Source organism: Salvelinus fontinalis, chromosome 6 (genome assembly GCF_029448725.1).
Source record: "Salvelinus fontinalis isolate EN_2023a chromosome 6, ASM2944872v1, whole genome shotgun sequence".
Taxonomy (NCBI): Eukaryota; Metazoa; Chordata; class Actinopteri; order Salmoniformes; family Salmonidae; genus Salvelinus; species Salvelinus fontinalis.
In genome coordinates, this window is record NC_074670.1 from 51,722,903 (window position 1) to 51,749,721 (window position 26,819).

A 26,819-nucleotide genomic window follows, 5' to 3' on the forward strand; every position below is an offset into this window, starting at 1 on the left:
AACAAGACTCTCGCGAGAGGGAACCAAGAAAGTGAAAGCCTTTCTTCATTGGATCAGATTCGACACAATGGGCGTTGCTTACACCACCAGCCCGCCTCCCAACCAAGCACAGTCAAACACTAAAATAAGCATTACACGAGTGAGAATAAATAAATTAACTACAGTACTAAATATTTATACAATTAGCATGAAATAATAATAGTTATTCAGATGTTTACAAATGAATAAAAGTGTGAAATCCTGTTAATGTTTCAGAAAGTGTCTTTAAACCTCAATTTCAAACAAACAGTGTGTCTGGCCAAACAGTGGTCAGTGCTCCTTACCAAAGTCATCTCCTGTAGTGAAAAAGGCATCAACATGTCCATGAGTACTCATTCCCTCCTATTAGTTTGAATTTGTTTAATAAATGACAACATTATCTTTATTATTATGACTGGTGAAAGTTCACTAATTTCCACTCTGTCCTTGTTTTTATTGATGTTGAGTTGCAGCGACTTTTGATATATGTAAACTTGTGTTTGTAACATTATTATCTACAGACAGACAGTAACCAACTAGACATATTCAAGCACAGAGTACAGTACTTCGTATACACACTATCATATCCCAGTTGAGTGATTTCTTTGCATAGACCCATGAGTTGAGGCATGTTATTACACAAGTAATAACTCTATAGCCGACAGGCCCCTATAAGCATGGTGCTGGTGCTGGTGCCCCCCAAGGTTGAAGGCTGAGTATCTCCCTACAGGAACTGGTCTCAAGATTGTATGAAGAGGTCAACAAGGCAGGATACAAAGCACTAATACATATTCCAAAGTAATATTTGTATTCGCTAGGCCCACTTGTCGACCAACTAAGTGATCACAAAAAAGATATAGTATGTCAACCTATTCTGACACGGTGTCTTTCTGTCATGTCTTCAGAAAGTATTCATCCCCTTTGACTTATTCCACATGTTGTGTTACAGCCTGAATTCAACATGTAATAAATAAAACCATTTCTCACCCATCTACACACAATACCCTATAATGACAACGTGAAAACATGTTTTTAGAAATGTTTGCAAATGAATTAAAAGTTAAATACAGAAATATCTCATTAACATAAGTATAAGCAACTGCAGTGTAGATTTGGCCTTGTGTTTTAGGTTATTGTCCTGCTGAAAGGTGACTTCATCTTCGAGTGTCTAGTGGAAAGCAGACTGAAACAGGCTTTCCTCTAGGATTTTGCCTTTGCTTTGCTCCATTACGTTTAATGTTTTTTTGTGTGTCATCTACCAATAGGTGTCCTTCTTTGCTAGGCATTGGAAAACCTCCCTGGTCTTTGTGGTTGAATTTGTGTTTGAAATTCACTGCTCGACTGAGGGACCTTACAGATAATTGTATGTGTGGGGTACAGAAATGAGGTAGTCATTCAAAAATCATGTTAATTAAACACTATTATTGCACACAGAGTGAGTCAATGCAACGTATAATGTGATTTGTTAAGCATATTTTTACTCCTAACCTTATTTAGCCTTGCCATAACAAAGGGGGTGAATACTTATTGACTCAAAAATATGTCAACTTTGACATTATGGGGTTTTGTGTGTAGGTCAATGACAAAATATCTACATTTAATCAATTTTAAATTCAAGCTCTAACAAAACAAAATGTGTAAAAAGTCAAGGGGTGTAATTACTTTCTGAAGGCACTGTATGAGATCATGGATCACTCGCTGGACTCAACTGTGGGATCTGGGATTACTCAGCCTCCTTTGTCAACAAGTTCGGTAAGTAACTTTGATCACTCAGTCAGATCAAACACACTGAGTGTACAAAATATTAGGAACACCTTTCTAATATTGAGTTGCACACCCTTTTGCCCTCTGAACAGCCTCAATTCTTCAGGGCATGGACTCTACAAGGTGTCGAAAGCGTTCCACAGGGATCCTGGCCCATGTTGACTCCAATTCTTCCCACAGTTGTGTAAAATTGTCTGGATGTCCTTTGGGTGGTCGACCATTCTTGATACACACAGGAAACTGTTGAGCGTGAAAAACCCAGCAGTGTTGCAGTTCTTGACACACTAAAACCGGTGCCCCTGGCACCTTCTACCATACCCCTTTCAAAGGCACTTAAATCTTTTGTCTTTCCCATTCACCCTCTGAATGGCACATATACATGTCTCAAGGCTTAAAAATCCTTCTTTAACCTGTCTCCTCCCCTTCATCTACCCTGATTGAAGTGGATTTAACAAGTGCCATGAATAAGGGATCATAGCTTTCACCTGGATGCAACTGGTCAGTTTATGTCATGGAAAGAGCAGGTGTTCTTAATGTTTTGTACACTCAGTGTACACTATATATACAAAAGTGTGTGGACACCACTTAAAATGAGTGGATTCGGCTATTTCAGTCACAGCCGTTGCTGACAGGTGCATAAAACCAAGCACACAGCCATGCAATCTCCATAGACAAACAGTATAATGGCCTTACTGAAGAGCTCAGTGACTTTCAACATGGCACCGTCATAGGATGCCATCTTTCCAACAAGTCACTTTGTCAAATTTCTGCCCTGGTCAACTGTAAGTGATGTTCTTGTGAAGTGGGAAAATCGTCTGTCCTCGGTTGCAACACTCACTACTGAACGCTACCTGCCCAAATGCATAGTGACAACTGTAACGTTTGGTGGAGGATGAATAATGGTCTGGGGCTGTTTTCATGGTTCAGTCTAGGCCCTTTAGTTCCAGTGAAGGGACATCTTAACTCTACTGCATACAATGACATTCTAGACCATTCTGTGCTTCCTACTTTGTGGCAACAGTTTGGGGGAAACCCTTTCCTGTTTCAGTATGACAATGCCCCAGTGCACAAAGCGAGGTCCACACATAATTGGTTTCTCGAGATTGGTGTGGAAGAACTTGACTGGCCTCCACAGAGCCCTGACCTCAACCCTATCGAACACCTTTGGAATGAATTGAAACGCCAACTGCGAGCCAGGCCTAATCGTCCAACATCAGTGCCCGACCTCACTAATGCTCTTGAATGGAAGCAAGTCCACGCAGCAATGTTCCAACATCTAGTGGTAAGCCTTCCCAGAAGAGTGGAGGCTGTTGTAACAGCAAAGGGGGGAACAACTCCATATTAATGCCCATGTTTCTGGAATTAGATCTTTGACGAGCAGGTGTCCACATACTTTTTGTCATGTAGTGTATTTTCCATGGAAACTAAAGCACTACAAAATGTATCTATTCTGGCAATGTTAGAGCAGACAACTTTCAGATTTCAATCTTTCAACCAAAAGTTTTATTTTTTTTAGATTGTGACCATTCTGTCCCAAACTGCTCAGTTTAGCCTTCTTATTGTAAAACTGAATGCACCAATTGTTTTAACATGGGTAATCTCTTTGGGTATATCTTGCTCCATCACTAAACTACTAGTTTACAAAAAGCCGTATGATTCTCTCCTGGGTGACCGCAGTAAGTACGTCAACACGGAGAAGCTATTCCAGACATGTCATCGTAGAGGAGCCCTGGCTACTGGGGGAATGGCAGCCCTGCTGCTGCCTCAGGACAAGGACCCCAATAGAGCAGCATTGGTAAACATCACCAGGCAAGGACCTATTCTACACAGTCATTTCAGACTGAAGTTACTGGAGATCAAAGCTGGTGTTGATGGCTTCATGGCTTGATAGAGCCCATGCAGAAAGTAAGTCCTTAATGTTGGACTTATTGAGCTGTTGTGCACAAGCTATACCTTTCAAGGAACTGTTGTCCTTCTCACTTGTCAGCCTCACTCTATCACCCCCCAGTCTCTACCTATCTGTATCCCCACTCTTTCTCTCCCACTTCCTCCTCAGCTCTTCCAGCTGCATACTTAGGGTGACAACCAGATGCACCTGCTTAGAGATGACCTCCTGGTTACCCCTGATTCAGCGGTTAGTTACTCAATAACACTGTGCTACTGTAAATTTGTACTACACAATGCTATACATTTCTCTGGAACACAATTCCACATCTCATGTACTGTACTGCTCAAAACATTCTTCTGGGTGGAGTAACCCTGACCGGCTTGAAGTATATCGCTGTAGGAATCCTGCTCATAGATGCTTGGCTCACAGGTGAGAATTCAAGGTATGTAATTGAGTAATGTTGATGTAATGTTCCATGGCTCTCCCTTAGGCAGAGGTCACTTATTCTACAGGGGACAGGTGGAAGATTCTGCCATTGCAGAGTCCATGGTCCATTTCATCAAAGATGTCTGTGTAGTGTTTTGTGTCCAGGTGTGGCAGTGGATCTGCCATCAAACACAGCTGGAGGATGATTGGAGGGTGGTGACCTGGGATCTGGTGACAAAGCTGACCCAGGAGGTCATGGGGAAGCTGAGGGGTGTCACACACTGTCAGGTAGGAGTAGGACAAGCGCTTGAGGTTTCCAAAATAACTTCGAACTCCTTTAACGTTCCACCATCCTAGAAATTTCTTCTGCCATTCTCTCCACTCTTCCCCCTCCTCTAGGGCAGGACAGTGGTTGTTGACGGCTGCAGCCATGTTCCTAGAGGTGGTCGGGAAGAGAGGTTTCCCAGAGTTCCTCACCACAGACCTCAACCTGGACACCATCCTCACCTCACAAGCCAAAAGGCAGGAGGGTGGGGCAGTAGGGGACGTGCCCAGGCCGAAACTTCGAAGACCCCGTCCAACCTAGCATGGTATTTACACCCCTCAGCTCCCCCATGACCCGTCACCACCCTCCCATCATCCGCCAGCTGGGTTTGTAGGCAGTCATTGTAGATAAGAATTGTTCTTAACGGACTTGCCTAGCTAAACAAAGGTTAAATTAAAATACACCCCTCATAGTTCGTACACCTACATGCATATAAAAGTGTTCCTCTTGAAGATCGCTCAAATTATTTTGTCTTTCTTGGCAATTGGAATGCTGATCCTGAATCCTACAATAAAATACAAACTTCTGCAGGAAAAACAATCAGGAAATATATTTTTTATTTAAGTTTAGTTTTATTGAGAACTCCTTGGTGTTAGATTGGCGTGGTCTATGTGCAGAATTCAGTATGATTGGGAAAAAGGCTCCCGCCCAAATAAAGGGGAGAACTTGGATTAAGCCTTTTTTCAACATATGACCAACAGAAATTAAATCCCCAAACAAACATTTGTTTTATCATGAAGTGGTTTTACGGGACTTTCACATGGGTACAACTAGAAAGGAAAATACTGAGCGGAAAATAAAAACCGATAAATCTGCACGTCAGTCATACAGCAGTCCAGGCGAGCTTTGAGTTCTGTGTCCCTGCATTCAGATCAACTGTGTCCTGTCCCCTCCTGGAGGCCACGCCGGGAACTACCACTGCGCCCCCTTGTGGCCAAGCAGAGGACTGCTTGAGCTCAGTAACTGAGTGCATCGCTCCTACGCCTCCCCCAGGAAATAAGTGATGTCTCCTTTTAAAAGTTCCGCCTTTCTTTATTGGCACACGCCAGCCCACAAGTACAACCACAATCCTCCATCACCACCACTACAATTGATATCTTTCAACTTTTGCAAACTTTTTTTATTCTTTGTCATTTTTAATATATAAATTACTGTTAAAAACGTGAGAAGCAGATGCACATACAGGAGAAATACAGGCGTGAAAACACAGGAGTAAAAACCTGACTTAACGGCAGCCACCCTAACCACTTTCCACTCTTCTCATACTGTTTCATTTGTTTCAGTTAAAGAATAGAGTTGTCAACAGGGTTTAAAAAAAGTAAAATAGGCATTCGTTTTTCCCCTCTTCCCTCTGCGGCTCTCAGTCCAGGTCAGTGCACTGCAGGGGGCATTCACGAACAAACAACCGTAGCTGGGGTGTTGTCAGACTGCCGACTGGCAGCGTGTGTGCTCCTCTACTCTCTCGCTCTTCTCTCACATGTCATTTGCCATGTCGTCGTGTTCTCCGGCTGACAGGTCTCCGTTGGCGTTGATGGTGGAGGCGTTGTCCTCGTAACCAGGGGGCATGAAGGCCAGGGTGTGGGGGTACAGCTTGTTACATGCGGCCCGGTACACCTCCGCTGCCTTTTGCTGCCCGTCACCCAGATTTCCATCACGCAGCGCCTCCAGCACCTCTGTGCAGATCTGACAGGAAAGACAAGATAGGGTGTCTGCTTAGACTTGGGTCACACCACATTCACAATTGTTCCTTGCCTTTGTTTTTCCGAATACTGTTTCGGGCATAGATGTGGTAAAGAGGTCAATGGAACTCGACCAAAACAATGGAAAATGCTATGGAAACGTTTGGGGTAAAGATCCCAAATCTTCATTGCTCCCCAGCAAAATGTGCCTATGTTGACGTAAAAACTCTGAGTAAAATACTTGTACGGATGTCAACCGCAATACATGTTCATGTCATCGTAACCAATAAACTGCATTACAGTTAAAAACAACAACTGACTACTGCCACTGATTTCTGTATGCTAGCTATTCAACCAGTTTATACGAACGGGAGCTAGCATTTAGCAGTCACTTCTTGTAAACCTAAAAAGTGACAACTTATAAATGTTATGCAGCAAAAACAGCCAAATTATACTTCAGTAACCACATTGTGGGTCTGTCAGTTCGTAAAGATTTGACGAATATCCACTATGTTAGATCAGATTTGTTGAATGTGCACCAATCCGGCGCCCTATCCCCCCCGGTCTACGTTCCATTGACCTCTTTACCGCATCTATGGGACTACCATGCCAAAAGGTACTTGTTAAAATAAAAGCTCAGTGAGTAAGCGCTCACCGTGATGCTTCTTTCATTGAGGGACTCATCCAGCGCTGTAGCCAGCTCAGAGGCCATCTTGTCCGAGGACGGGTCCAGATAGAACATCATCTTTGCAGCTGCAGGGGGACAACATGGTGCTGATCAGTCACAAGTTCACACTGTGTGTCTGAGTGGTAATGGTACAGTCTCATGTGGGCTTGGCTGGGAGTGTTGGCTCAGGTAGTGTGTGTACATACCAGCCACACGGTGTGGTATAGAGTTGGAGTGTTGGCTCAGGTAGTGTGTGTACATACCAGCCACACGGTGTGGTATAGTGTTGGCTCAGGTAGTGTGTGTACGTACCAGCCACACGATGTGGTATAGTGTTGGCGTGTTGGCTCAGGTAGTGTGTGTACATACCAGCCACACGGTGTGGTATAGAGTTGGAGTGTTGGCTCAGGTAGTGTGTGTACGTACCAGCCACACGATGTGGTATAGTGTTGGCGTGTTGGCTCAGGTAGTATGTGTACATACCAGCCACACGATGTGGTATAGTGTTGGAGTGTTGGCTCAGGTAGTGTGTGTACGTACCAGCCACACGGTGTGGTATAGTGTTGGCTCAGGTAGTGTGTGTACATACCAGCCACACGGTGTGGTATAGTGTTGGCTCAGGTAGTGTGTGTACGTACCAGCCACACGGTGTGGTATAGTGTTGGCTCAGGTAGTGTGTGTACGTACCAGCCACACGGTGTGGTATAGTGTTGGCTCAGGTAGTGTGTGTACATACCAGCCACACGATGTGGTATAGAGTTGGAGTGTTGGCTCAGGTAGTGTATGTACGTACCAGCCACACGATGTGGTATAGAGTTGGAGTGTTGGGTCAGGTAGTGTGTGTACGTACCAGCCACACGATGTGGTATAGAGTTGGAGTGTTGGCTCAGGTAGTGTGTGTACGTACCAGCCACACAATGTGGTATAGAGTTGGAGTGTTGGCTCAGGTAGTGTATGTACGTACCAGCCACACGATGTGGTATAGAGTTGGAGTGTTGGCTCAGGTAGTGTATGTACGTACCAGCCACACGATGTGGTATAGAGTTGGAGTGTTGGCTCAGGTAGTGTGTGTACGTACCAGCCACACGATGTGGTATAGAGTTGGAGTGTTGGCTCAGGTAGTGTATGTACGTACCAGCCACACGATGTGGTATAGAGTTGGAGTGTTGGCTCAGGTAGTTCTTGTTGAAGCTCTGTGGGTTGTTCTCCCCAAACAGCCGCGATATCTCCTGCTTCAAAACAGTCCGCACAGCCTCTGGTAGGTCCTTACTGTCTGACACTGAGGAACACACCCATTACAGTGGTCACCAATCGGAGTCAAGATCACTTTCTCATTCAAAAAGCAAGCTGAGATCTACCGCTCAGAATTAAAAATAAAAATAAATCTTTAAAACTTGTATTTAAAAAAAACGTTAACCTAATAAAATTTTTTTTTTAACAATGAGGTTTGTACAGTAGGCCTAATACATTATCACAGCATATTGGCTATATGCCTGGTCTATTGTTGTTCTCAGACCAGATTATATTTCATAACAAGCTTTGATTAGAAAATAGATTAATTTAACTAGGCAAGTCAGTTAAGAACAAATTCTTATTTAGAATGACGGCCTACACTGGCCAAACCCGGAAGACACCGGGCCAATTGTGCGCCACCCTATGGGACTCCCAATCACAGCCAATTGTGATACAGCCTGGAATCTAACCAGGGTGTCTGTAGTGACGCCTCAAGCACTGAGATGCAGTGCCTTAGACCGCTGCGCCACTCGGGAGATCAGTTAGTTTAGCACCTGCGAGGCACAGCTGAGCATAAATTGAAATTTGATTTTAATGTACTGATGGTACCTGCATCTGAGGTGCATGCTGCTTTCAAGACAACAGGGAACTTGGGGGAAAAACAATGTCAAATTGTGACGTCAATAGTCTTCAGGTCGGAGGTCTAGAAAGATGCCAGTTTCCGAGTTGGATAACCGTTCAAAACTATATTTCCCCAGTCGGACCTCACCCCCCCCAGGTAGTTGAGGAGTTCGTCTTTTCAGAAAAATGAAATGGTTCCAAATGGGAACCCTTTGCTTACCTGGTGCGCAGGGCTCCTGAATCAAGTGCACCTACCTCCAACAGCGCAACACAAATAAATGCCTCGATCACACCGACAGCGTTGTTGCGCAAATTGCTACGCAACATCCTCTGGATGTGTGCAACAAAAGTTCAACATTCACCTTCTGCTACCATTTCTGTCAAGCCGTGTTTGCATACAGTCCGAGGCATACGTTCAATAAATCCAACGTGTGCACCACCCAGAACGCACTGCAACTAGCTCTTCTAGCAACGCTGCAAGGCAAACACAGCGTTCCATTGGAAATTAATGTACCTCGGGTGAACAAGGAGTAAAAAAAAGACATCAAGAGCGCAAGCCGTTATCGTTGGCTTTTCTACAAAAATGTTTTGTATTCCACTAGGAATGTCTCGCGACCGACCGGTTGGTCACCACTGCATTACAGCATAGAATCAGAACACACACAACTATTCCAGTAACAATTCAACAAAAGGGTTCAGAGACAGATAGAGTTGTGGGTAATGACAAGGCACCTCAGCCTGGCCGTGTGACAGGTGGCAGAAGCCCTACTCTACTGTACCTCCTTTGAAGAAGCGCACTAGACACTGGTGCAGCCAAGGGTGGGAGGGCTCCATGGAGAACGCTCTCTTCACTGACTGCAACATCAGCAGGTACTTCTCTACGAGAGGGAAAGAGACTTTGTTTTCACTGACAAAAGGTACCGGATACTTTGTGTGTCAGAATGTCAATCAGCGTCTTGTTCCTTTACCTTTCCTGAAGTAGATCTCGAAGGCCAGGAGGTGGGTCTCAATCTTGTTCTTCACCAGGTTTTTCAGGGGTGTTAAAAACTTCACTGCCTCCTCGAGTGGGTTCTCCACCTACAGGGGGAAGAAAACAAATGGGTCTTATTCCAAAAACACCACTCAGTCTTCTAATTGGTGTAATATCACCATGTTCTGCAGTGATATCCCACAAGGCTAATGGTAGTAGCCATGCGGGTAAAGCGTTAAACCACAGGTTTGTTCTTTGAGACATTTCCAACGACTAGGACTCACTGTGAGGAGTCTGCCGGGATAGGCCTCAGTCGTTCCTTCATCTTCTACAGGCTACACACACGCACCTTGGCTAGTTTGTCTGGTATGAGCTCCTCCTTGGGTCCTCCGATCTCCTCGTCGTCGTCCTCTTTCTTCTTCTTCTGGTTCTTCAGCTGTTTCTCCTTCTCGGCGTTCTTCTTCTCCTCCTCTAGTTGGGCTTTCTTCTGGGCTCGTCTCTGCTTGTTCCTCAGCTTCTTCAGCTCTTTGTCATTCAGGTTCTCTGTGGGACACAGGTTCACTCAGAGATCACGACTACACCAAACCCCCCAAAAATAAAACATTGTAGGAAACATCAAATTAGTGATAATCAAACAAGCGGCGGTTTGGGGTCTCGCAGACAGACTCCCTCTCTTTCGCACAGACTGGCGCTCACACACACGTACCGGCGTCGGCCTGGTGTTCCTTGTTGTCGTCGGTGAGGGGGTTGTCGTGCAGGCCGAGGTAGATCTGGATGGCGGTGCGGGCAGCTTTGTAGTAGAAGGGGTGCATGCGCAGCACGTCCTCCAGCTTGAGCAGGTCCACGTAGGATCGCAGCGTCATCTTCCTCATGCAGTACGTGTGGAAGTCAAACTGGTCGTCCGTGATCTCCACAAAATGCTGATGGGACACAGAACAGAGATGGTTTATGATGAAATCCAAACAGAGCAGACCTGCACTATCACTGAGCCATCTATACAGGTTTAACCCTCAGTGAATCTGCATGATGATCTCTAAAAACAGAGACCACATTGCTCTTTTTCATTTCTGACTTCTCATTTGAGCACATTTTAAGGGGGAGGAAATCTAACTTACTAACCACCTTCACCATAAAAAAATTATAATAAGTGCCTGCTTCCCCCCAGGTTAGAAAACGTACCCTCTCGATCTCATGGCACTTCTTGAGAGCGTCTCCAAACTTGTTCATGGACTTGTAGGCCAGAGCACATTCTGTCTGGTACCACATGCACTGCATCTCATTGAGATTCTCTACCGCCGACGCACCCTCCTGAAACAGACAGATAGCACCACACACACAGAGACAGACACACAAAGGGTTTTAAGGCAACAAGCATCATGTGGAGTCTACACAGACAGCTTAACACACACTGACTGACCCGTGTGAACTTTGAGCACATCTCCTCAGCCTCTTTGACCAGGCCGGCCTTCAACATGTACTTGGCACATTTTGAGTTGATGAAGCGGTCAGCAGTGTCCAGAGCCTGGGCCTCGTCCATCCACCTGGCTGCTTCCTTTATGTTACCTGCATGCTAGAGACACAAAGATGGAGAGTAATAGTCAAACTCAACAGAGATATCTTAGCAGAGAAGAAGAGCGCTATAAATCACATTGAGCCACACTAAATGTCCACCATGATGGCAGCTCTAGAAAGTGTGTGTTACCTTGTATATCTTGGCCTTGATGAGGAACAGTTCTATGAGCGTGGGTGTGCTCTCGATGGCTGTGTTGATGTAGTCCAGGGCTAGCGTCTGCTGGCCCACGTGGTCAAAGTGCTGCGCCAGGAAGTACTGGACCCACAGTAGAGTGGTGGGGGGCTCCTCCTTACCACCATCTACACATAGACATAATGACATTCTAATACTACTCCGATTAGATTTCATAACACGTGAAAATCTGATGGCACTCACCATTTTGATTGAACATTCGACAGCTTTTCAAACACGTCTCGTATCCAACCACTAATTCTTCAACGATTGACACCTAGACGGATGGGAACAAGGATACGCAGGATTACCCAGACTTCTCAGCCCAGGGCAGGCATGTTATTTCAGTGACTTGCTGGGGCCAATGGAATGGCAGTGGTTCTCCCTCACCTTCTCCTTGTCGTGATACAGGGACTTCAGAGTGGTGAAGACAGGCGGACAGCCTTTACTGAAGTTGGTCCTCAGATAGCAGTCCAGACATTCACGGAACTTCTCACCTGAAAAGAAAAGTGAATAGACCTCAGACACCCCATTCTCTAGCGTTCCACACACCACACGTTTCAACATGCTTGTGTCTACCCACCGTCGTCTTGAAAGGTCCTCATTCCAGGGATAATTACACAGTAATGATAATGGCAGGCTTATGTACCTGTGAGGAAGGTGAGAGGCAGCCTCCGGGGAACCAGTCCTTTGGGATACTTCACCCATGCCTCCTCATAGAGCTTCTGCCTCTCCTCTATGCTAGCTGGGGACACAGAACAAGCCAACAGTCAGAGCATGGCATTCATACACAGATTCAATTCTGATCACAAAATCTACCAAACATATTCGTCAATGTAATGAGGTGACTCATGCTACAGAGGGGACTGGTGAGAGAGTCCAGTGGGAATGGGGTGGGTAGCAGTGGGGGTTCAAAGGTTACCTGGTTTCAGTGCTTTCTCCAGACCCTGGTAGTAGGCCCAGTTCTCAGGGTTCCTTTCCTGGAGTTGTCGGTAGACTTCTGTGGCCTCCTCCGAGCGATCTAGCTGCAGCAGCAGCTCTCCTGCAGGGATGGACAGAATCACATGAATCATGTTAGATATACACATCTCTTCCCCCCCAGATGCAAATACTCAACACACACACCTCTGGTCTCCTCCACAGCAAGCTTGTCACAGATCTGTTTCTCATAGGTTGTGAGGTGCTCCAGTGCTTCCTTGAACAGCCCCGCCTCCCTGAGCACCTGGTTCTGGTACAGCAGCAGCTCACTGTACTCGTAGTCCACTTTGTCCGGCGATGTCTGAAACACAGCACCACCAATCACATTTACTGAAACAGGCAGAGTGACCAATCACATTTGCTGATACAGGCAGGGGGACGAATGAGATTCACTAATACATAACCAACAAATAAATTACTGACAGACAAGTTAATCAGGTGTACTGATCCAGGCAGGGTGACCAATCAGTATAATTGACAGACAGGTGATACAGGAACACCACAGAGTAATCAATGAGACTTCTTAGACTCAAAAACAGAGGTCAGAGAGAGGTCAAGCCCAGCTCACCTGTTGTGTTTTGCGGAATTCTTCGACGATCTTGGCGGCCATCTCAAAGTCTTCCAACAGGTGGTAGGCCACGGCGTAGCCGATCCATGAGGCCCTCTGTGCTGGACGCAGCTGCAGGAGCTGATAGCGGGTCTCCTGCAAAGAGAGCGAAACACAAAATGATACACAAAGCAAGAGAGAATACTTGAGAGGAGACAGACTCTCTCCCGGTCCTCACCCTGTAGCCCTCCAGGTCTCTCATCTGGATTTGGAGCAGTGAAAGGTCCCTGAGGATCTGCAGGTTGTCTTTGTCCCACTTCAGAGCGTTGCGATAGCACTTGATGGCCTCGTCGTACTTCTTATCCGACCGCTGCAGCAGACCGTACACATGCCAGCCTGGGAGAAGAAGGGTTAAGGAGGCAAAACAGACATACCCCCAAAGAAAAAAAATCCCTCGCAAAAAAAACCATTTGGAGGACTGAAAGGGCATGGGAACAGAGAGAACGTAATACTCATGATGACAAATCAAAACACTGTATTAATGCAACCAGGCCGAGACTATTAGCCTTAACAGTAACACTCAGAGCTAATCTAGCTCTCTCCCATTCCCTGTCTGGATTACGTGGGGTAGACATGGCGCAGTAAGGGCTTGTGGGATGGAGTAGAAAGTTTGGGCTTATTATGAGCCTTTGGTGAAAGTCCTCACACCTGAGTAGGAACTTCATACAAAACCTCACCTCATTAGCCCTAGTATAGAAGGATACAGACATGACTCTTGAGGTCGTTGCGCAGGCCTCGTCTCACCAGCTCATACGCATCCTCCTTCTTCCCCAAACAGTTCAGGGTCAGGCCTTTCATCGCCAGTGTCTCTGAGGGACAGATGATTGAGAGAGGAATTAGTGTTAGTCACAGCCTAAACACTACACCAGAAGAGGATTTACAATCACTCATGTTCTAAACTGAGTAAAAGATATGAAAAATGTCCATGGTGACCCAGTTCGGATATCAAACCTGGACCAGACGGTTGTTGAGTCATTTCGTTCTTTCCGACTACTGAAAAGACAAGTGAGAGTAGCAGCTGTTGAAGCGGGCCTCACCTCCATGCTCTGTGAACTTTGGGTTGGAGAGGATCTGTTTGCAGAACTTGAGTCCATTTCTGTACTGCTTGTGCTCGTAGCATCTCTGCAACAGGGGAGAGGTGTTGTCATCAAGGTTTTTGTAAAGCTTGTTCTTAGAGTTCTGATCTGAGGAACCCCCCAAATATATGGTTACAAAAATGTACGCAAATATTCTAGAGGGGTTGACAGTATACCGTATTTTACGATATACCGATATTTATGCACAGACCGGTCTATAACGGTATTTGAATGTTTGGTTTGTTAAATGTGATACGCGTGTGTAATGTCCATTTTTACAGTTTACTCCACTACCCGAGTCAACTCTCTCCCCACAGACATAGTCCCACCCACTGTCACTCAAGGAGCACATTTGTTGTTGCTTGACCACGAGACACTTTCGTTCAGTTTGCAGGGTCAATGCAGCAATGTTGATGACAAAGCTGTTGTTTCCAATGATCTTAATATAAATCCACAAGCATTCTATAATTACAATATTAGTTTGTGTTTCTTACATCTGCAAACAGCTAGTTTGTATTTTCTTAGCAAGTTAAGCTGCATCGTGTTAGCCACTAAAGCTAATCGCTAGTTAGCTGGCTAGCGAACAAGCTTAATAAAAGTACTGAGTCAGAGCAAACGTAGCTAGCTAATACAGCCAGATAGCAGTACTGGGGGAGGCTTAAAATCAGCATGTTGTTTGTGCAACAGTATCTTCTAAATCAAAGAGGAATAAACAAAGCATGAATATGTTGCCTATATGAATAAAGATTTAATGTAAGCAAAGATCAGGGTCACTGAGGAAACACTGATCACTTTGGTTCCTACACTGTCACAATAACTCGGCCATGGCATTTTTCATTCGTTGTCATGTCAAACACTATTGAAAGTACCCACTATTATTTATATACTAACTATAAAATTATCATAAACATTCTATTGCCATGATCCCAAAAGTTCACCCAAGTGTTTTGATCTAAATCGCAACATTTGATTAAAAATAAGGCCTAGTATTTTTGCCCATATCGTGGCAGTGTGGAAATAATCTTAAGAGTGCAGGAAATGCAGGAAATTATTTTAGGTTGAAATTGAATTGAACAGTATAAAACAATCAGAATGGAGAAAGACCCATTGAAATCATTTATAATATATGTGTCGCCACCCTAGGTTCACACACCACTCAAAAAGCAAATTTAGAACTTTTATTAATCAAAAACAAAAAACTGTCAATTTTGAAATATACCATATAAGATATGATATTTTGGCCATATTGCCCAGTCCTAGTTGACTGTCTATATAGGGTTGTGCATGAACACTTGCAGGTAGGTTGTCTGGTGATAATATCCAGCAAGCAAGCACAGTAGCATGTCACAACCCCAATACAGTAAGACTTGATTGAGTCGGGGGGGGGGGGGGGAATCAGCTAGCCTTCTTTGTGGGAATGTATGGTCAGATGGGTGTTGATATGCAGTGATTAGAAAATCGGTCAAAGATTCCTATCTGCCTGGGTCAGCGGTGGGTTATCACCCCCGTAATCAGCCTGCCAGCTCCCCACACAAAGCTAATGCCCGGGAATCCCCACTGGCATAGGGAGAGGGCAGTGGCTCCGATAGAACTGGGGAGTGCTCAACACAGCAACTAAAACAAAAGTTTTTATAATGTTACACAGAAAGAGTGACAACAGAATTCACATCTACGCAAAACATTACACTTGTGGTGAGCATTTAACAGGGAAACTAGTACCGCCCACCATCACCTTACGCGCTTCCTCAAACAGCAGTGGCTATTCCCATATGCAGAGTAAAATTAACGTAACTATTTACAATGGAGTAGAGGCGACTAGTGTGGACGGACTAACACGACTCGATTTTTGGCTGAAATGGCCAAATCCACAAATTTGAAGGGGTGTCCACATACTTATGTGTATATATAGATCTACTGGAGATATTTAATCAGTGTTTGCTCTGTTAAAAAAAGACCACTAATGCAAATCAAACGTCTCTTTACCATATGATCTTTGCTAGACTATTTAACTCAACCCGCGATTTATGATGGAGTTGAGCGGCGACTAATGTGGGCGGACTTGAACGCCGAGTTCACATAAAATTGTGTCTTGTAATTTATTTATTTTTTAAAGACTGATTTCAGCACCCCAAGAATAGGCCGCAATTACACAGAACAATGTAGTTTGTAATTGCGGGCTATTCTTGGGGTGCTGAAACCAGTTGTTTTCGACAAAAACGTGATTTTATGTGAAATTCAAGATCGAGTCCGCCCACACTAGTCACCGCTCAACTCCATCATATATCGCGGGTTGAGTTAAATCGTCTAGCAAAGATCATATGGTAAAGACACGTTTGCTTTGCAGCAGAGTGGTCTTTTTTAGTTACAGAGCAAACCCTGAAGAAATATCTTCAGTAGGTCAATACACACACAGTAGTATGTGGACACTAGAGGTCGACCGATTAATCGGAATGGACGATTAATTAGGGCCGATTTCAAGTTTGTTATGAAAACAATTGGAAATCGGTATTTCTGGACAACGATTTGGACGATTGTTTGTTGTTTGAGTTTTTTTACACCTTTATTTAACTAGGCAAGTCAGTTAAGAACACATTCTTCTTTTCAATGACGGCCTAGGAACGGTGGGTTAACTGCCTTGTTCAGGGGCAGAACGACAGATTTTTACCTTGTCAGCTCGGGGATTCAATCTTGTAACCTTACAGTTAACTTAACTAGTCCAACGCTCTAACCACCCGCTTTACATTGCACTCCACGAGGAGCCTGCCTGTTACGCAAATGCAGTAAGAAGCCAAGGTAAGTTGCTAGCTAGCATTAAACTTATCTTATAAAAAACAAAATCACTAGTTAACTACACATGGTTGATGATATTACTAGTTTATCTAGCGTGTCCTACGTTGAATATAATCGATGCGTTGCGCATTCGTGAAACAGGACTGTCGTTGCTCCAACGTGTACCTAACCATAAACATCAATGCCTTTCTTAATTAAAATCAATACAAAAGTATATATTTTTTAAACCTGCATATTTAGTTAATATTGCCTGCTAAAATGAATTTCTTTTAACTAGGTAAATTGTGTCACTTCTCTTGCAACAGAGTCAGGGTATATGCAGCAGTTTGGGCCGCCTGGCTCGTTGCAAACTGTGCGAAGACGATTTCTTCCTAACAAAAACAGCCAACTTCGCCAAACGGGGGATGATTTAACAAAAGCGCATTTGCGAAAAAAGCACAATCGTTGCACGACTGTACCTAACCATAAACTTCAATGCCTTTCTTAAAATCAATACACAGAAGTATATTTTTTTTTAAACCTGCATATTTAGCTAAAAGAAATCCAGGTTAGCAGGCAATATTAACCAGGTGAAATTGTGTCACTTCTCTTGCGTTCATTGCACGCAGAGTCAGGGTATATGCAACAGTTTGGGCCGCCTGGCTCGTTGCGAACTAATTTGCCAGAATTTTACGTAATTATGGCATAACATTGAAGGTTGTGCAATGCAACAGGAATATTTAGACTTATGGATGCCACCCGTTAGATAAAATACGGAACGGTTCTGTATTTCACTGAAAGAATAACCGTTTTGTTTTCGAATTGATAGTTTCCGGATTCGGCCATATTAATGACCAAAGGCTTGTATTTCTGTGTATTATGTTATAATTAAGTCTATGATTTGATAGAGCAGTCTGACTGAGCGATGGTAGGCACCAGCAGGCTCGTAAGCATTCTTTCAAACAGCACTTTAGTGCGTTTTGCCAGCAGCTCGTTGCTGTGCTTCAAGCATTGCGCTGTTTATGACTTCAAGCCTATCAACTCCCGAGATTAGACTGGTGTAACCGATGTAAATTGGCTAGCTAGTTAGCGGGGTGCTCGCTAATAGCGTTTCAAACGCCACTTGCTCTGAGACTTGGAGTAGTTGGTCCCCTTGCTCTGCATGGGTAACGCTGCTTCGAGCCCAGGTAGGAGCAAGGAGAGGGACGGAAGCTATACTGTTACACTGGCAATACTAAAGTGCCTATAAGAACATCCAATAGTCAAAGGTTTATGAAATACAAATCGTATAGAGAGAAATAGTCCTATAATAACTACAAACTAAAACTTCTTACCTGGGAATATTGAAGACTCATGTTAAAAGGAACCACCAGCTTTCATATGTTCTGAGCAAGGAACTTAAACGTTAGCTTTCTTACATGGCACATATTGCACTTTTACTTTCTTCTCCAACACTTTGAACATGTTTAATTATTTATTTATTTGAGGCTAAATTGATTTTATTGATGTATTATATTACGTTAAAAGTGTTCATTCAGTATTGTTGTAATTGTCATTATTACAAATAAATACTTTTTATGAAAGAAAAATAATAATATATATATATATTTTTTTTTTTAAATTATTATTATTATTTATAAATCGGCCGAATGATCGGTATTGGCTTTTTTAGTCCTCCAATAATTGGTATTGAAAAATCATAATCTGTCAACCTCTAGTGGACACCCCTCCATTTCAACCAAAAATTGAGCACACAGCCATGCAATCTCCACAGACAAACAATGTCAGTAGAATGGTCTTACTGAAAAGCTCAGTGACTTTCAACATGGCACCGTCATAGGACGCCACTTTTCCAACCAGTCAGTTAGCCAAATTTCTGCCCTGGTCAACTGTAAGTGCTGTTATTGTGAAGTGGAAACATCTAGGAGCAACAACAGCTCAGCGTCAAACGGGACCGCTGAGTGCTTAAGTGCGTAAAAAATGGTCTGTCCTCGGTTGCAACACTCACTACCAAGTTCCAAACTGTCTCTTGAAGCAACGCCAGCACAAGAACTGGTCGTCGGGAGCTTCATGAAATGGGTTTCCATGGCCAAGCAGCCGCAGACAAGCCTAAAATCACCATGCACAATGCCAAGTGTGCCTGGAGTGGTGTAAAGCTTGCCATCATTGGACTATGGAGAAGTGGAAACGCATTCTCTAGAGTGAAGAATCACACTTTCCCATCTGGCAGTCTGACAGACTAATCTGGGGGAGGAGAACGCTACCTGCCCGAATGCATAGTGACAACTGTAAAGTTTGGTGGAGGAGGAATAATGGTCTGGGGTTGCTTTTCATGGTTTGGACTAGGCCCCTTAGTCCAGGGACGGGAAATCTTAATGCTACAGCATACAATTAGATTATTTTACCCCTTTTTCCTCCCTAAATTTGGTGATATCCAATTGTGATCCAATAACAATCATCTCATCACTGCAACTCCCCAACTGGCTCGGGAGAGGCAAAGGTCGAGTCATGCGTGCTCCGAAACCTGACCCGCCAAACAGAGCTTCTTAACACCCGCATGCTTAACCCGGATGCCTGCTGCACCAATGTGTCGGCGGAAACACTGTTCAACTGACAACAGAGGTCAGCCTGCAGGGACCTGGCCTGCGACAAGGAGTCGCTAGAGCGCAATAAGCCAAGCAAAGGCCCAAACCACCTAACCGGACGACGCTAGGCCAATTGTGCGCTGCCCTATGGGACTCCCGGTCACGGCTGGTTGTGGGATCGAACCCGGGTCTGTAGTGATGCCTCAAGCACTGCGATTCAGTGCCTTAGACCTCTGTCCCACTCGGGAGGCATACAATGACATTCTAGATGATTCTGTGCTTCCTACTTTGTGGCAACAGTTTGGGGAAGGCCCTTTCCTGTTTCAGCATGACAATGCCCCCGTGCACAAAGCGAGGTCCATAAAGAAATGGTTTGTCGAGATCGGTGTGGAAGAACTTGACTGGCCTGCACAGAACCCTGACCTCAACCCCATCTCACACTTTTGGGATGAATTGGGACTCCAACTGCAAGCCAGGCTTAAAATTGCCCAAGATCAGTGCCCGACCTCACCAATGCTCTTGAATGGAAGCAAGTCCCTGCAGCAATGTTCCAACATCTAAAGGAAAGCCTTCCCAGAAGAGTGGAGGCTGTTGTAACAGCAAAGGGGGAGCAACTCCATATGAATGCCCATGATTTTGGAATGAGATGTTCGACATGTAGGTGTTCACATACTTTTAGTAATGTAGTGTATTTTTCTGAAATAAATATTATAGAAGTCGTATGAAAAATATATGTTTGTAACCAACAGGTTGTAGTTCACACTTTAGGCGTGGGTTATTTGAATTTGCAGGCCCTAAGAGATGGCGAGCTAATTACACCACCTAACTGGATAATAATAACTACAACAATTGTTCAACATCATGCCCAGAAATAGGACAAACGTGTGAATGGTACTTAATATTCAGCAGAGAAAGTCGACTAAATGTGTGCAGTTCGTTGGCATCATAGGACGCAAACTGTATAATTAGTCCCCATCTGATCTGTGGTTCAGCAAAGCGTGAGTGACAGCTAGTTGGCTTGCTAGCTAGCAAGGTTTTGTTAGCTAGCTAACTCGTAGTTGTACAATCAGTGGCAAATGATTGCATTAGCTAACACACCCAAGTTTGCAGTAATATAATTGGTGACATCATGCAAATACGTTGTGCATGTGAATTGTAACGAGTACATGGTTACAGATAATCGTGTTGCTAAAATGCTGAGTAATGACGAAACACCTGTGCTTTTGGACGTAGAATGAGTTTGCAGATAGCTATTTCGCATAGCTAGCTAAGTTATGTAGCCGTAGCTAGCAAGCTAGCTAAGCATATGCCACCCGTGTTTGAGACATGCGTTTATTTTAAACTATCACCCTATAACAAACTGGGACTACACATAAGCCAAAGTTACCTAGCTATAAGCCATGTTGCATGTTACCTAACGTTACCGGTTGCAAACAAACTGCTAACTAGCAGGCTAATGACAACCTGGCAGGCCATTTCGAGTGCCTCGAAACATGTTAGCCCACGAGTTAGCTAAAGTTAACGTTCGTTGAGCAGGCGATGGAAGGAACAGCAGATGTCAGCTAACAAGACGACATGATTGCATGCTGTTTTATTACAAGCAACGCTACTCGAATCAAACCTTTAACGTTAAAGTTACTTGAAATGGATTTAGCTAGCGACAGCTAAGCACTTAACGTTACCAATATTCTCTTGAAGAGAGCATTCTCCTTCGGCGGTAGAGTAATTGAGGGCATTCTGTAAACTGGCTACTCTTCTGTAGCTTCACGCATGAATCGACGTTTGCTCTCTCCCCTCTCGGTCTTTTTGAGGCAAAGTTCCCGGAGTTGTCTTGCTCTATTTCGGGCTCTTCTTCCTCACGTGGTGACAGCCAAGGCCCCCTTTAGACCAAAATGGCCGAATACCTTCTCCCCCGGGTCAAGCTGTTCTCCGCGTCTGCGTGCATGCTGTGCAAAATGATCGAAATGAAAAGTTGCAACTGTAACCAATCAATCAAAGACAGTTACAGAAGGGGGAAGTGTTATAAAGTATAGTACATCGCTTCGGCAATAGACGTGATGTAAAATTGATTCTTTACTGATAAGGCTGCATTGCACTTTCAGCCCTTTTCTTAACTCCAGCCTTGGATTCTGGAATGGTACCTTCATACATAGTCAGTCAATGAGAGGTATATTGCACTTAGCCAAAGGAAACCGACTCTCCTTAATTCATCTATCCAGAGTCGGAACGGTGCTATGCCGGGAAAGGTGGTCAGCCAGAGCCCAGAGCGATATATGGCTGGGGAAACGTACCTCAATCCAGGGATGGAATACATAGTTGTACTCATAATCATCCCGAAATGATTAAAGGTAAATCTAGAAGATTGAAATAATGCTGTTTTTATTTTATTAAACTGACGATTTCGCTAGCATAGCCGCGGGAGGTAGGGGTGGTGAGGGTGCAGCACCCTCTGAAAAATCTGAATAGAAAATATATATACTAAACAAAAGTAGTGCATTAGGCCTTTACTAGTATTAGTAGACTGATATATATGTATGTATTGTGGGAAACAACAACAAAAATCAGCATCTCTGCTTTGTCTAACAGGGTAGTTGTATAATTAAGAACAGTATCTTGCCGGATTCAATAGTTGGAATTGTAAGAGGTGTTGCCCTGTCCCTTTCTCTGGGATTGTTATTCTAATGAAATCCAAAAAGAACAAAACCCTGTCCTTAAACAGGTGCAAAGTTATGAGCAAAAAGCATCCACAAAACATAACATTTTATATTTTTCTTGATCAAATAACATGGAAAACAACCACTTTTTGTGCAGTATTCATTTACCATCCTTACAAACCCCTTCATATAAAATGTACATGACTGTATTGTACACAACATAACCAAAAGTATATGGACACCTGCTCGTCGACATCTCATTTCAAAATCATGGGCATTAATATGGAGTTGGTCCCCCCTTTGCTGCTATAACAGCCTCCAATCTTATGGAAAGGCTTTCCACTAGATGTTGGAACTTTGCTGCGGGGACTTGCTTCTATTCAACCACAAGAGAATTAGTGAGGTCAGGTACTGATGTTGGGCGATTAGGCCTGGCTCGCAGTCGCCATTCCAATTCATCCCAAAGGTGTTCGATGGGGTTGAGGTCAGGGCACTGTGCAGGCTAGTCAAGTTCTTCCACACCGATCTCGACAAACCATTCCTGTATTGACCTCGCTTTGTGGACAGGGACATTGGCATGCTGAAACAGGAAAGGGCCTTCCACTGCTCCAGAGTCCAATGGCGGTGAGCTTTACAGCACTTCAGCCGACACTTGGCATTGCGCATGCTGATCTTACACGGTGCCTAAACCGGACGCGTCCCAAAATAAATGTACACATACATGTTATTCAATCATTGCACCTAAACTGCTCGCACACGCCAACAAGCGTCTGCATTGTCAGGCGCTAAAATAGAAGTTGCTTCTATTTGTGACGCAGAGCGTGATCCTCTCCCATCTCCTCATTGGCTTTTAGAAGCATATACCCACGTGCCATCTCCTCATTGGTTATACCTACGTGAGGGATTGAAAGATGAACTGAGGTCGGTTGTGGTAATACACCTTTTTATGAAAGTTAGTTGCCAATTACCATATAAGGTCCAAAGAAGAAAAAGCCTGGAAGGAGGACAGATGACTAGAAACAATTTGGTTGACCGTTTTATGTATGTATTAATTGTCGGAGTAGAGGACCTTGTGCATTTCAGGTAAAATAACAACTCAATGTTTATATCCAAGGACAAATTAGCTAGAAACTGCAAGCTAGCTAGCTAAATTGCCATAAATGTTTAATGCTTTTCGACCTGTCCCCAAATTAATATAATTGGTGGAGAGTTTGTTTTGATATATCAACCTGCGGGTCGTGATCGTGTTTGGTGTGGGGGGGACAAAATCAATTTGAGGACGCACGCGCATGGAAACCAATTTTATGAGGCTCCCAACGAACAGTTATTGTACGGATATTGCTTCCAGAGGCATTTTGGAACTCGTGAGTGTGTTGCAACTGAGGACAGACGATTTTTACGCGCTTCAGCAGTCCCATTCTGTGAGCTTGTGTTGCCTACCACTTTGAGGCTGAGCCGTTGTTGTTCCTAGACCTTTACATTTCACAATAACAGCATTTACAGTTCACCGGGGCAGCTCTAGCAGTGCAGAAATTTGACTGACTGACTTCTTGGGAAGGTGGCATCCTATGACGGTGTCACGTTGAAAGTCACTGAGCTCATCAGTAAGGCCATTCTACTGCCAATGTTTGTCTATGGAGATTGCATGGCTGTGTGCTCGATTTTATACGTCTGTCAGCAACAGGTGTGGCTGAAATAGCCGATTCCACTACACTGAGCAAAAATAAACATGCAATAATTTCAAAGATTTTCATGAGTTACATTTCATGTAAGGAAATCAGTCAATTAAAATAAATAAATTAGGTCCTAATCTATGACTGGGAAGAAATGCATCTGTTGGTCACAGATACCTTAAAATAAATGGTAGGGTTGTGGATCAGAAAACCAGTCAGTATCTCATGCCTCATGCAACACAACACATCTCCTTCGCATAGAGTTGTTCTGTGGAATGTTGTCCCACTCCTCTTCAATAGCTGTGTGAAGTTGCTGGATATTGGCAGGACCTGGAACACACTGTCGTACACGTCGATCCAGAGCATCCCAAACATGCTCAATGGGTGACATGTCTGGTGTGTATACAGGCCATGGAAGAACTGAGACATTTTCAGCTTCCAGGAATTGTGTACAGATCCTTACGACATGGGGTTGTGCATTATCATGCTGAAACATGAGGTGATGGTAGCGGAGAAATGGCACGATAATGGGCCTCAGGATCTCATCACGGTATGAGATCTGAGATCTTTTATTTCCACTCATGAAACATGGACCAGCATGTTGCATTTATATTTTTGTTCAGTATAATTTGAAGGGGTGTCAACATACTTTTGTATAAATAGTGTACATAGGCTGGTCATCTAGGTTTGCACCTGTAGACTTTCCATCACCATGAAAAAAAACCATGCACAACACAGTAATTGAGTACATTGAGACATCAAGTGGTTTGTGATGAAGTGGCTCAGTTGGTAGAGCATGGTGCTTGCAGTGGTGGGTCGTCAGGGCCTGCAAGGCCTTCTCTGCTGGCCTAAACATCATCAGAATATACTTTTTTTTTTTAATATATATTTTCCCACAAATATGTATTAAATTATTTCCCAGAGTAAGAGTTATACTCTTCATTTCATAGCTTTCCTCTTGGTTGCACTGCTTCCAGCCCCAGGTTGAGATTTGGAGGGCTGGTCTTTATGTTAGATCTTTTATCCAATCATATTCAGGCATCATGTGTTGCCAGGGGTCTAAAATCTGCCCTCAGGCCTTCAGAATCAACAGTGCGGGCGCTTGTAGCTTATAGTGAATGGAAATGAAAATTTAGTGTCAACCAATCAGTTTTAGAGTTGGCTATTGTACGCCTGCTGGCTGGCTCCAGTGTTACACAGGAGCCAGCTAGCAGGTGTAGTGCGTGCACGTATTTTGATTGGATTACCAATATTGAGAGGCAGGTCCTATGGGCAGGTCTATGCAGATCTAGGAAACTGAATTTGATAAACTAATTAATTCGCGTACTACTAAGCTGTTTTTTCAACCCACAATGGCGGAAGGAGGAGAAGATATCGATTTGGTCGAGGATATAATTATAACGCCATTCTCAAGACGAACTTTTCAAGAAAAGTTAGACATTGTAAGGAGAGGTCGCCCGACGCCACAAAGCCTGTCACAGGCGGGAAAGGGGTTCGTTCGCTCGCCACTTTAGAGTTTCAACTACGATTGCTGTCAATGGCTCACAGGCTCCGAGAAGCACTGCAAACTGTACTGCTGGGAATGCCTATTATTTGCAAGTGATCGATTTGGTGTTTGGACCCACACTGGCTTTGCAAACTTGAGTTGTCTAACCAAGGCAGCAACGAGACACCAAAGTACGGCTGGGCACTTACAAGCAATGGTGCTTTTGAAAACTTTTGGGGACACCGGAGTGGATCTACAGCTCAAAGAACAAGCGCGCAGGGCAACGGAGCTGCACAATGAAAAGGTGAAGGGAAATATTGAAAAGACTCATTGATTGTGTCATGTTTTTGGGTAAACACTGTTTACCCAAAAATGTCAATTTGTCAATTTCAAGGTGACGCAACGCCTGGTTATACTGCGTTTCTGTCTAAATGTATAGTGTCTAGAGCCATGGCATCATAATGATGGTAATAAGAGGTGGATTAATTCGGGTGGGACTGTGTAGTACCTCACTGAAGGCCCAGGCCCCAGGCCCACGGCACGCCACTGGGTGCTTGCAATGCTAGGGTTGTGGTTTCAATTCCCATGGGGGACCAGACCAGTATGAAAATGTATGCAATCACTAAGTTACTCTGGATAAGAGTGTCTACTAAAATGGGAAAGGAATGCATAGACCATTTAAGTTCACACATAAGTTGCATTTGCAAAGTATTTCAAAAAACTAGAAATATATCAATCAAGTATTTTTATATTCCACAAGTATTATAAGATTAACTGTTTCCCCTTTACATCTGTAAGAACATTTCACGGCCCCTTGACCAATTAAAATAATTCAAAATATCTTGTCATCAAAACTCAAGTCCACTGGCTCTCAAAAGTTTTCCGTTGCTCCATGCGACGCAACTTGGGTCAAACTATGTTTCTTGCTTTGCTCTTAGGAATAGGACACCATTGAAAGGAGTGATTTCTGGGGTAGTGATAAGTGTGGAGGTGGAGCAATTGAAGTTGAAAATTTCTGGTGTTTGTGACGCCCGCGTTTTGGTGCGATGATGAGCGTGGTGAAACGGAGGAGTCACTGTCAGTCCTTTTGAGTCAGAGTCTACTAAACATGCTCATGTTAGGATATATCATTTATCCTTTGAGCGTTTGTGACGAATCCACTGTGCTGTTTCAGGTGCAACGTTTATGGTCATGTCACAGCAGTGTGTAGGACGAAGATTCCAAGATGTGGGAAGAGTGCAGGAGGGCATGGGATAGAGGATTGTGTAGTTTCGGTGGATAAAGTTGTGTAAACTGTAGGGGTGCACATGTTGCTTGGGAGAATTCGTCGGCAGGTTGGTAACCCACCTCTACCATCCGTTCTATTGGCCAACGTAAAATCACTGGAGAATAAACCGGATGAGCTCCGTTGGCAGGACAGAACAGCTACGTTCGGCAAGATAAGGGGTGGTGGTGTATATCTGTTTGTCAATAACAGCTAGTCTGCAATGTCTAATATTAAGGAAGTCTTGAGGTATTGCTTGCCTGAGGTTCAGTACCTCCTGATAAGCTGTAGACCACACTATCTACCAAGAGAGTTTATCTATATTTTACTTAGCCGTCTATTTACCACCACAAACCGATGCTGGCACTAAGACTGCTTACCTGATTTCTATC

General features: G+C 44.0%; 1 protein-coding gene and 1 non-coding gene across 2 annotated transcripts; both read right to left on the bottom strand.

The window, feature by feature from the left end:
- Window positions 1–4,961: 4,961 nt before the first annotated feature.
- Window positions 4,962–21,574, bottom strand: LOC129858079 (N-alpha-acetyltransferase 15, NatA auxiliary subunit-like). Its single transcript, XM_055927015.1, has 20 exons — window positions 21,033–21,574; window positions 13,958–14,042; window positions 13,625–13,729; window positions 13,099–13,256; window positions 12,882–13,016; window positions 12,461–12,614; window positions 12,258–12,377; window positions 11,985–12,080; window positions 11,726–11,832; window positions 11,540–11,612; window positions 11,294–11,463; window positions 11,009–11,161; window positions 10,771–10,899; window positions 10,298–10,511; window positions 9,941–10,134; window positions 9,590–9,698; window positions 9,401–9,499; window positions 7,903–8,046; window positions 6,756–6,853; window positions 4,962–6,104 (listed from the first exon to the last, which is right to left on the bottom strand). The coding sequence occupies exons 1-20, from the start codon at window positions 21,084–21,086 to the stop codon at window positions 5,895–5,897; spliced, it is 2,607 nt and encodes an 868-aa protein (XP_055782990.1). The 5' UTR covers window positions 21,087–21,574; the 3' UTR covers window positions 4,962–5,894.
- LOC129858736 (small nucleolar RNA SNORA18) lies at window positions 9,770–9,905 on the bottom strand. The gene has a single exon (XR_008760089.1). It is a non-coding gene; the product is annotated as a small nucleolar RNA SNORA18 (small nucleolar RNA).
- Window positions 21,575–26,819: the final 5,245 nt, after the last annotated feature.